This window comes from Manis javanica, chromosome 10 (assembly GCF_040802235.1).
Source record: "Manis javanica isolate MJ-LG chromosome 10, MJ_LKY, whole genome shotgun sequence".
Classification (NCBI taxonomy): Eukaryota; Metazoa; Chordata; class Mammalia; order Pholidota; family Manidae; genus Manis; species Manis javanica.
This window is the reverse complement of record NC_133165.1, coordinates 85,718,961-85,730,757: the sequence shown is the minus strand read 5'-3', so window position 1 is coordinate 85,730,757 and position 11,797 is coordinate 85,718,961. Positions and strand designations below refer to the sequence as shown.

At 47.5% G+C, this 11,797-nt stretch overlaps 1 protein-coding gene across 1 annotated transcript; it reads left to right on the top strand.

The window, feature by feature from the left end:
- The first annotated feature begins 18 nt into the window (after positions 1 to 18).
- On the top strand, positions 19 to 9,344 carry LOC108392824 (keratin, type II cuticular Hb6-like). The gene is made up of 11 exons (XM_073213496.1): positions 19 to 294; positions 2,487 to 2,571; positions 3,691 to 4,056; positions 4,752 to 4,960; positions 5,625 to 5,685; positions 6,079 to 6,174; positions 6,372 to 6,536; positions 6,794 to 6,919; positions 7,169 to 7,389; positions 8,202 to 8,233; positions 8,816 to 9,344. Exons 2-11 carry the CDS (start codon positions 2,488 to 2,490, stop codon positions 8,926 to 8,928), a joined length of 1,473 nt encoding a protein of 490 aa, XP_073069597.1. The 5' UTR covers positions 19 to 294; position 2,487; the 3' UTR covers positions 8,929 to 9,344.
- Positions 9,345 to 11,797: the final 2,453 nt, after the last annotated feature.

The following is an 11,797-nucleotide window of genomic DNA, read 5'->3' as shown; positions in this document are numbered from 1 at the left end:
TAGCAGTTAGTGAGAGCTCCATAAATGTTTGTTTGTTCTATTTATTTTACTAGCATTAATTTGCCATTAGTCCTGTGTCCCTTTGGACAGAAACTTTCTCCTCTTTTTCTCAGAACACAGCCCATGGTTCCTCTCCTCCTAAGTGTCACACCCTTCCGCTACTGAAAATCGCTTCCTATCCCCCTCTCCAACCTGCTTTGGGGAGAAGAAGGGAGTTGCATCTACGGAGTGCCTACAGAGCGAGGGCTTTATACTGCCTTGTCAATGCATCTAAGCCCAGGGCATCCTTCTGAGGTCAGTATGCTTGTGCCCATCTACCTGATCAGGAAGGTAAGCTCAGAGTGGTCTAGTGACTTTAAGGTCAAGCATAAAGCTCCATAGATAGAGGGGCAGAGTCAGAATCTGAAAGGAGGCTCTCAGGCCTCCCATCACCAATGCCTCCCAAGGAATGAGTCTGTGGAGGCTAAGCGAGGGGTGAGTACTTGGAGGCAGGAGCCCAGGCTGCCAGGCTTTGGGCCCTTGGAGACATGGGCCTGATGCACAGCCTCTCCTCAACTGGTGCTTTGTCAGGGCCACTAACCCCGGAAGGCTGTAACCCAGTACGATGGAAGCTACCTTTAAGTCCAATTATGGGCAGAGAAAACTAGAGTGTGAACTCAGCAGAGAGCATTAAGGAGAAATATGCAAATCACCCTTAGCTTCCTTTGCTTATAAACATGAGTTATTATTGTGCAGCTGGTAATTAAATCCTGGAACCCCAAAGATCATCATAGCCAGCCTGGCCAACTGGCCTGGCTTTGGGTTGCCTGGCATTCCATTTCTAGGGAGTGCCACTGCCCCTCTGCCATCTTTCCCAACACTGTGGGCCTGGGACTCTTTGGTCCAGCCTTGATTTTGCAGGAGTTTCAGTTCAACCTTAGTGCTATCCTCTGTGGAAGATGGAGTCTAACCCTCAGTGTCTTGTGCTTCCACTCCCAGTTTCTGCTGGGGTTACCAGCTGTGTGACTAATGGCTTCAGGATTATATGTTTCTACTCCAGTTTTCTCCAGGAAATAATAGTATTGGAGAAATGTTCCCTTGTGTTCTCTCACCAGAGGAAATGGACTTACCCTGAAATATGGAGGATTTCACTTAGACTTTTGGAGGCACTTATGTAATGTTTCCTTAGACCTCTTTCTGGGTTTCAGTGGGTGGATGAAACAGATGTTTTGTGCTATTACAGTAGATGAGATTAATAATCAGCCTTTGCAGAGATAATTAAGTCTTTTAAAATTCAGAGAGGTAGGAGGGCTGCATGCTGAGTTGTGACCATGAAGAATGCAGCCCAAAGGGGATGCAATTGAAAGGTTTGACAGCTAGAGCACAGTGGTCCCCCAAGTGTTAGTACTAATCCCTGACCCAGCCTCACAGAAACATGCTCCCTGGTTTCCCTAAAATTTTCTTAGTACCCAGAGGGGAGAAATGGGCTAAAGCATGAGCGATTTCAGACACAATCAAGGACAGACTTCCTCATAGGGAGGGTTGGTAGTCATGGAGGCTGGGAGGAGGGTTGCTCCATTCTTGGCCAAATTTAGAAATCATACCCTTTCCCCTTCTTTCTCCCATCCAACAGTCTACTGATGAAATGCTAATGATCTGTCTAGGTTCGTATCTCTTCTTTACCTCCAGTGGGCCCCAGGAGCCATTCCAGGCAGGGAACACACAACCCCTGAGCACCCAGCAGGAAACAGGCTGAGAGCAGGAAGGAGCAGACTGCAGTCCCCAGGCAGGGCAGATGCACACAGAGGACTTTAATACAAAGCCGCAGGGGGTTTGGCTGTCATGGGAAAACACTAGGCCACAGGACTTCTCCAGGGGGTGAGCCTCCAGGTCACGGGCGTGGGGCCAGAGGCAAAGGTAGGGTCCTAGGAGGAGATGACAGTTTAGTTGGGCCTGAAGAGTGGTGAGGAATGGGATGTGCTGCGATGACATGGGGGAGAAGGATTCAGGCAGAGGGAATGGTGCAAGCAGAGACACAAAACAAGGGAGGCCATGGGATGTGAGAGGAACAGATGGTAGTCCACTTTGGCTGGAAATAGAGGATGGATGAGGGCAGCGGAAAGGAGAGGCAGGCTGTGGGTACATGGTGAACATGGTAGATGGACAGGGTGGGCTTAGAATGTCAAGCTGAGCACCAGAAGTACTTTACCTGGAGAGGACCATGCTCAGGGGTGCATGGGCAAATGGGACAAGGGTGTTGTGTATGGAGTGTGAATGTGTGTGAAAGTGTATGTATATGTGTGTTTGTCTACTTTTGGTAACCCAAGACAGCATTATGAAACATCAATATGCCCATTTCAGAAATACATTTGTTCCTTCTCCATGGTGTAATGGTCAAAGTGTTTCTGGAAATCAGACATACGTGGGTTCAAGCCTGGGTTCTGCCACTTACAATCTGGGCGAAAAGTTATATAACCTCTCTGAGCTTCAACTTCCTTTGTATCTAGAATGAAGATGGTAAGATGTGCCCAGGGATTGGTGAGGATAAAGAAAAGTGGGCATGGAAAGCATCAGTACAATGCCTGGTACACAGTAAGTGGTCAAATACCAACTGCTATTATCATTACTGTTGTTATTATTTTCCTTCTATTGCCCTCTGATCAGCCCAGGTAGCTCCCTGGGGAACTGTCCTTGGCTTCTCTGCCCACCCCACTGGCCAGTCTGCTCTTCCAGGTCTGGGAGCTGTGGTTTCCTGAATGCTGATGCTCTCCTGGGTAGGGCCCCTGATTCTGCCTCTCTGTCCAGGCTCAGTGCTTATCAGAAAAGCTCTTTTGAAAGCACCCCAAACACAGGGAACCCTATAAAAGAGACTGTCTGGAGAGTGTGGCCCTGTGCTTATGGTCGAGTTGAGGGACACTATGTTGGAAGGGGGTAAGGCACATGGGAAGGGATAGAGGTAGATGGACAGGCTGCAGGTTTTAGGAATCCAGGTGTGTGGAACTCTCACACCACATCACTTGTATACATCCACCAACTTTAAGGGTCCCACAGCATGAAGTAGCTGAACAAATAACTTTTTGGTTGTGTGACACATCTTGGTGGGGATAGACGCAATTTCTCTCTGGCCTTGTCAAGGATTAAGTGTCCTAGGTTGTTTAGAAGACTTGGCCCCTGAGGCCCTGCCTGCAGAGGCCCTGGAAGGCTCTTCCTCTCAAAGCTGCCTGGGTCCACTCACCTGCCAGGACAGCCTCTCCTTTGCTTCTAGTTTCAGTTAATCTTGTGGCCCAAAATGAAAGACTGAGTTATGAGCCCAGCTGATGACCTGAAAGAAATCCTTCATCTTTGCTTCATTTTTCCTGCTTAATTATCTCACGAAGCTCAGAGTCCACAAGCCCTGGCTGACCGTGACTCCTCCAGCACCATCAGGTCCTCAGCTGTGGGAGAAACGCTGTCAAGGCTTCAGAGCTGCCCAAGTGTAGGATTTTCCAAAGCCTCATCTTGATGATGTTACTTGATGAAAAGAGGAGTGAAATGACTGTGAAATTCCTCAAGCCCATAAAGGTGACAAAATGGTCCCTTCACACAGTGAGGCAGACCCAGGTGCCTGGGTTTATAAAAGGGCCTGGCAGTGAGGGAGCGGTCAGAATCCTCTTTCTCTGGCTTCATCTCCAGCAGACCAGTCATCGTGACCTGTGGACCGTCTTGCTTTAGCTCCTGAAGCACCATCTGCAAGTCCACGCAAAGATACAGCTCTGGCGGGGCCTTCAGCTGCGCCTCGGCCTGCGGGCCCAGGCCCGCCCGCTGCTGCATCACGGCCGCCCCCTACCGCGGCGTCTCCTGCTACCGCGGCATCACTGGGACCTTTGGCAGCTGCAACGTCTGCGGGGCCTTCCGCTCCGGCTCCTGTGGCCGCAGCTTCGGATACCGCGCCGGCGGCGTGTGCGGGCCCAGCCCTCCATGCATCACCTCCGTGTCGGTCAACGAGAGCCTGCTCACGCCCCTCAACCTGGAGATCGACCCCAATACGCAGTGCGTGAAGCAGGAGGAGAAGGAGCAGATCAAGTGCCTCAACAGCAGGTTCGCTGCCTTCATCGACAAGGTGGGGGTCCGTGATCACACCCTTCCTGCACCTTTAGTTCCTGGGCTGGCCACTGAGGGAAGTCAAGGGCAGGGGACACGTGGTGCAGGTGAACCCCAGTCTGATGGAGGACATAGATGCACATTCAGGGCATAGACAGGTACAGAGACCTGAGTATAGGGAGGGCCTCCTGATTGATATACAACCTCTGTCCAGACAGGCAGGGTCCCCACAGTGAGACTAGGACAGGGTTTGTAACTGCAAGACACTTAGAGACAATAAGGTCATCCTTTGGTATAATCTTGTCTGGAATTGCCAGCCCAGTCTCTCTTTCTCTCTTTCTCTCTCTCTCTCTTACACACACACACACAGTGAACACTGGGACTAGCTGAGGACACCTGGGCAATGTTCATTTCAGACAGGTATGAGCCAACAGGCGAGTTAGCCAGGGAAGGTTTCTCAGGGGAAGCGTCATTCGGGAGGGATACTGATCCCTGGCATGGTGAGGCCGAGCATTAGAAAAGATCCTTTTGATCATGGGGTCCTCAGGCTAATACTTGGAGCCATTTCAAATGATAGAGGTCCTGGGGTGTGTGTGCGGGGGGTGTGAGGCTGGTGTGGAAGCTGGGGTGGGGTGGGTCTTCCAGGATGCTGGATTTATAAGTGACTAGATGGCTGTGCCTTTGGGCCTCAGGTGCGCTTCCTGGAGCAGCAGAACAAGCTGCTGGAGACCAAGTGGCAGTTCTACCAGAACCGCCAGTGCTGTGAGAGCAACCTGGAGCCGCTGTTCCAGGGCTACATCGAGACGCTGAGGCGGGAGGCTGAGTGTGCAGAGGCTGACAGCGGGAGGCTGGCCTCTGAGCTCAACCATGTGCGGGAGGTGCTGGAGGGCTACAAGAAGAAGTGAGTTGGTGGGGAAGGTCCACTTCTCTCAGAAGCAGTCACATGATATGACAACTGGGGAACCACTGAACACACAGGCCTCAGAAACTTCTTCCTTCATTAACCCAATTGTGCTTTTATCAGCTTTAAAGGCTGTGACAGGAAGACACATGAAGAAAAGAAAAGCTGAAATCTCAGCTATGACCCTTTTCCCAGTGCATTATGAACTTCTCAGGATAGGGACCACATCCCTATTCATTCATCCATCCATACATCATCCTATAAACCGGTTCTGAGCACTTAATTGTGTTCCATAACTCTGCTGGGTTCTGGGGTTACAAAGAAATGACAGCTCCTCTGCTGCACCTTCACACCCACTGGCTCCTGTTGCTGATTCCACCCACCTTCCCAGATCTAAGCTCAGGGAATCAGCTTATTCTATTAGAGTAACAGCAAAATCAAGATCTTTAAAGGGAGCAGTGTTTAAGTTAGAGAAATGTACTATTAGAGATATGGGTGAGAGGGAAGTTCCAGACCTGAGGGGAGGGAGATAGATGAGGGGGCTATTCCAGTCATCCTGGGGGAGGGATGGGACAAGTCAGACTGGGGTGGTCTCTGCTCCTTTCCATTACTGGCCAAATCTCTGAATAATCTCCTCTGTTCCAAATCCCTTCTCCTTGTGGAGGTATGAAGAAGAGGCCACTCTGAGGACCACAGCAGAGAATGAGCTTGTCAGAATGAAGCAGGTGAGTAAATTGGCCTGTGGTCCAGCCGCCTGGGAATGGGCAGCCCTCAAGGCACCCAGTACTCCCTCCTTCAGTTATTAAGCTAATATTTTATTTCCACTCATGAAAAGGCATTTCTTTCCTCATACCCCAGGAGATCCATAGACCAGGAATTCTCTGGATCTTCCTCTTTAGAGAGGCCCAGAGAGGTGGAAGAACTTTCCAAAGTCACATATATTTTGCTAGAGTTGAAGGGAGAGCTTAGTTCCTGGTCCTTTGACTTCTGGATCTATGCCTCTGACTTGCTTTGCAGGGCTGGGAATAGGATCGGGGATTTTCCAGAGTTGGCCTGGGGAGGTGGAGACCCCTGGAAAAACGGAAACAACTAGGGACTGCCTTTGTGTCTGTCTCCAGGAGATTAACTGTGCCTATGTGCACAAAGGAGACCTGGAGGCCAATGTCCACAGCCTGGTGGAGGAGATCAACTTCCTGAAGACCATGTATGAGGAGGTGAGCACCATCAGGGAGGACATTAGTCACCCCTCGTCTCTGTCCTAGGCCAGCCCATATAGAAAGGAAGCAGACAGAGGGGTCTGCAGGCCTGTGGGCTTTGGAAATGGCGGCTGTGAATGTATGTAAAGGGGATTGTGGCCTGTTCCGTTTGACTCGGGATGGTATATGTGATATAAATGGCTGTTGGCCCACAGGAGATAAGAGTCCTCCATGCCCACATCTCAGACACCTCAGTTATCGTCAAGATGGACAACAGCAGGGACCTGAACATGGACAGCATTGTGGCTGAGATCAAGGCAAACTATGATGACATTGCCAGCCGCAGCCGGGCTGAGGCTGAGTCCTGGTACCGCAGCAAGGTGAGTGGCCCAGGACACCTGCCTCCTAGGCTCGGCAGTGGGAGGGGTTTTGAGGTGTATATTAATGAGGCTTCTTTGGTCTGGGGATTCTGATTGTTAGGGATAAGAAGGGCAGAGAGCTCTCAGGTTAGGGGGGTATGGTGGAGCTGCCACATACAACCTGAGGCTGTGCTATACAACCTGCACAATCATCCATGGTGACCTGAACAGGCAGGGTTCCCATCCTGAGCCTCAGGAGCATCTCTGCTTCCCCCCAGTGCGAGGAGATCAAGGCCACAGTGATCCGGCACGGGGAGACCCTACGCTGCACCAAGGAGGAGATCAATGAGCTGAACCGCGTGATCCAGAGGCTGACCGCCGAGGTCGAGAATGCCAAGTGCCAGGTATGGGTCGTTTGGGGCCTACCTAGAGTCCCACAGGCAGTGTGTGCCCAGGATGGATCTCACCATTCTTCCCCAGCCTGTTTGCATGACTAGAGTCCCTGGTTGTGGCCACTTCAGGGGACCCAGGTGATGACGGCAAGGGCCCTGTCCTGGGTGTTCCCCACTGGCTGGGAGAGACCAGACACAACTAGGAGATGGCCAGGGGGACCCAGGGACTATAACCCACCTTGTTCTCTCCTGGGCTCCCAGAACTCCAAGCTGGAGGCTGCAGTGACCCAGGCCGAGCAGCAGGGTGAGGCCACCCTCAGCGATGCCCGCTGCAAGCTGATGGGACTGGAGGCCGCCCTGCAGAAGGCCAAGCAGGACATGGCCTGCCTGCTCAAGGAGTACCAGGAGGTGATGAGCTCCAAGCTGGGCCTGGACATTGAGATCGCCACCTACAGGTGCCTGCTGGAGGGCGAGGAGCACAGGTGGGTACAGCCCCGCAGTTGGGGGCAGGGCCTTGCAAAGACCTGACCCATAATTTTGCTCTACTACTTCCCCCATTTCCTCTTCTGCTTTCTGGAACCATTTTGTGGTCCCTCCCTGCCCTGAGGAGAGACGAGGGAGAACAGTCTTAGTTGAGGTCCATTGCTTGTCTTGAATAGGCTTCCTACATGATTTAGTTAGGAACAATGGTTTGCTGATAAGTGTTTAACAGCTGGCTCTCCGAGGAAAAAAAGCCCTGGTTTCTAGTATTTGCTGATATCAGTAGTGTAAATACTTCCAGCAAGCTGATTTCTAGCTACCACTACGACTTCTAGAGTTGGCTAGAAATGTGCAAAACAGGCTCTGTGAGCTGCTTCCAGAATACCATTGGTTAGGGGGCAGGATGAAAGGAGGCCTCAAGCTGAAAGGGCAAATAGAACAAAAATATTTCTATTCGAGAGATGGAACACCTGCGGCTCAGGGAGACTGGATCGTTAGATCGTGTAGCTGGTCAGTGGGAGTGCGGGAGTCTGTCTGGAGCTGGATTCCTGGGGGCAGGTGAAGAGAGCTCTGGGTCCAGCTGCATTTTAACAGGTCCCACTTCCCAGAGAGATCTGGGAGAACCTGCCCTTTATGCCCTTTTGGGACAGGGGTGGGGAGATGCTAAGTCTTTGATGGTGCTGGACCTCAGATCTTCTGGAGAGGGACTTGGGTCATTCCTCGGGTGACTGGGCTCAGAGCTGGTGACCACGTTACCTCTGGATCATTGTCAGGAACTAACACCCTAATGCTGACCTTTTCTCTCCTGCATCAGGCTGTGTGAAGGCATCAGTACTGTGAATATCTGTGAGTAATTCTGGCCCTGGATGAAGACACTGAAGTTAGATAATGGGAAGAATGCTTTTGCTCTCAGGGTGAAGAGACCAAGGGAGAAGGGGTTCCATTCATTTCCAGTCATGTAGTTACAAAGAGGGAGCTGGTTGACAGGTCATGAGTGGACTAACTTCTCACTCTAGATCCGTCAGAGTCCATTTTATTTTCCCTATCATAAGAAACTCTTATTTTCTCCCTGTCCAAACACACTTGTTTGTGTTCATGAGGTCAAACACTTTTCTGGGTTCAAATAGATATTTTATCAGCTTGGTTGTCCCAGGGAGATCTTCCTGAAATCAGCTGCAGAAGAATTTATAATAAAGGGATTGAGATTAAACCACAAGGTGGATTCCATTCCAGTAAGGGTGGGAGTCCCGAGAACAGCCCACAGGAGGGCTCATGTTGGTTTTGTCTTTGGAGATGTGGGTGATGAGCAGTCATCAGCATGGTGCTCTTGGCTGGCAGAGAGGGAGTTCTCATTGGAGGTGGAGGCTGTTGGGACCAGCTGTCCACCCCCACCAAAAATTCTGATTTACCATTACCGTCTCTGTGCAGGTGTGAGTAGCTCCCAGGGCGGAGTTGTATGTGGGGATCTTTCAGCCACCCGCACCTGCGGCATCAGATTCTGTGGCACAAGAGCCTGTGGCAGCAGCTGTAAGAAGGGTTAATTTGGTACGGCTTGAGGAAGGACCAGAGCTCCCAGCCTTCTCATCCTCTCTGAGGATCCCAGATGGCCCTTCTGCCCAACCTGACCATGTGTAGCCTGATGATGGGTGCGACTGTTTGTTTTCTCTCTGACCCATCTTTCCTGCTGTCCACATCCCTTTTCTTATTGTGTGAGAATCCTGCTCCTTGTCTCCTGCCTCTCTCAGGCTGAGAAAGGCTATTGGAGGAGTGTTTTGTGGATACATTCATTCTGCCTGAGGAGTCTGGGCTGCCTGAACCCATGGGGAGAACAGTCCCTCAGCCCCTTCCTCCCAACCTTCCCTTGACTCTTACTCTACCCTTACTTTTCCAAATCTTCCTTTTCTCCTCGCTGTCTATGCTTAAAATAAACTCACACAGTTTCTTTCATGCTTGTTAATCCTTCTGGTCATTACTGCAGCCCTGGAGGGGGTGGGTGGGATCTCCAGGGGGACATTTAACATAGTGGGGCTACTAAGTCCATGCCAGCTATTTATTCAGTTGTGGACTCAGGGCTGGGGACATTGAGCAGTGGTGCTCTGATGGCTGGGACTCCCTGAGGCCGTTCTCCAGTGCCTGTAAGTGCCTGGCACAGTGCTGGCTCACAGCAAGCACTGAACAATGGTAACAGAATGAGTGAATTCATCCCTAATGTTTCCAGTTGCCTAGATGGATGCCCATCTCCACTTGAATGTTGCACTAATATTTGGAATCAAACTGCCTTAAAATGCCTCTTCATTTTCTCCTCTACTGATGTCCATTCATCAACTTCCTCTCTGTCAGTTCTTTCTAATATCTGCAGCTTAAAACTCTTTGATACCTATTTTCCCTCCCCAAAATGTCACCAAACCTGGCTAATTTTTTTTTCTTTGAAAAATATCGCCAGGAACTTCTTTTCTTGCAATATGTCAGACTAGAACCTCTGAAAAATCCTTTCATCATAAGTTACCTAAAATTCTGGGTAATATACTTAACAATACATTTTAATGCATCACTGAGTAAGCAAGAAGGCATGGTAGATGATCAGGGGTAAAAAACAGTATCAATTAAAATGGGCAAAATATTTCAATTGACACTTTACAAAAGAAGATAGATTAATGACTGATAAGGACATGAGAAGTTGTTCATCATAAGTTATCAGGGAAATCTAAATTAAAACCACTAGGAGAAATTTAATACCCACTAGAATGTTAGAATTTAAAAGAGTGATAATACTGAATGTGGAGAAACTGGAAATTTCATGGAGTGTAGAATGATATAGTCTCTTTGAAAAGCAGTTCGACAATTTCTTGCAAAGTTAAACATATACTACTAAATGACACAGAAATTCCATTCCTGGGTGTTCATCCAAAAGAGATGAATGTGTGTCCACACAGAGATTTGTACATGAATTTCACATAATAGCCCACACAAGAAACAACCCAATATCCTTCAGCAGGTGAACAGTTAACCAACTGAGATATAGTTATGCAATGTAGTATCACTCAGCAACAGAAAGAATGAACTACTGATTCATGAAACATGGATGACTCTTAAAAACACTATGCTCAGTGAAAAAGTCAGATAAAAAAGACTATATATATATATATACACACCCACACCCACATATATTGTAAGCTTCTATTCATATGAAGTTCTAGAACTGACAAGGCTAATTGATGGCGTTAGATCAGTGGTTGCCTGGTGTGGGGTGGGGGAATTTACTGCAAAGGAGCATGAGGGAACTTTTGAGATGATGGAAAGTTCTCTATTCAGTGGTGGCTAAATAGGGGCATGTACCTGTCAAAACTTCTTGAGCTGTACACTTAAAATGTGTGTACATTTGTGTACATTATATCTCAATATGGTTGATAAAATAAGGATTTAAAAACCCAACCTAACAAATATGTGAAAGACCTGTATCTAGAGAAATATAAACATTATATGAAATGAAAGATACCAAAGCAGACCTAACTAAATGAAGAGCTATACCATTTTCACAGACAGGAAGCTTGACTATTATAAACTTATTAGTTCCCCTTAAACTGGTTTATAATCAATGCAACTACAATCAAATTCCAAATAATTTACATAAATCTTAACAAGTTGGTTCTAAGATTTATGGTGAAAACAAAGGCAAACATAGTCAAAACACTGATGAAAAATAATTAATGGGTATTGGCCCTTTCAAAGATTATGATTTATTATAAAGCTATAGTAATTCAGTACAGTATCCACACAAGTATAGACAATTAACCAATGGAACAAAATAGAGAGCCCCTAAATTGACACACATTGTGTATATATAGAAAACATGTATATTAATGTCAATTATTCTTCAGTTAAAAATAATTAAAAAACATATATTGTATGTATAATATATATGCATAATTTATGTTACACATATATATGTGTGTATATGTATAACATGTAGTTTGTTCCATTTGTCTATTCTTGTGTATCTATTACACAAATATATTAAATCTATATAAATATGATATATGGATAACATGATATCTATATATCTGTGTATTTGATATGCAGCAGCAGTGGTTTGGCAGATCAATAGTAAAGGAGGGACTATGCATTTAGTTATCCACATGGAAAAAACTGAAATTGGATCTCTGCCTTCTAATATACACATAATCCATTCCAAGGAAATTAAAGTGATACATATCACATACAAAACTTAAAAACTTTTGGAAGAAAAAATTGGAAAATGTCTTACTGACCTTGCTAAAGAGAAGGATTTTTAAAGACACACTGAATGGTTAATACAAAGGGAAAAAAATTGATAAATTAGACACATTAAAATTTAGAATTTTTAAAGAAAGTGAGAAGATAAGCCATGAACCTGAAGATGATTAACTGGTA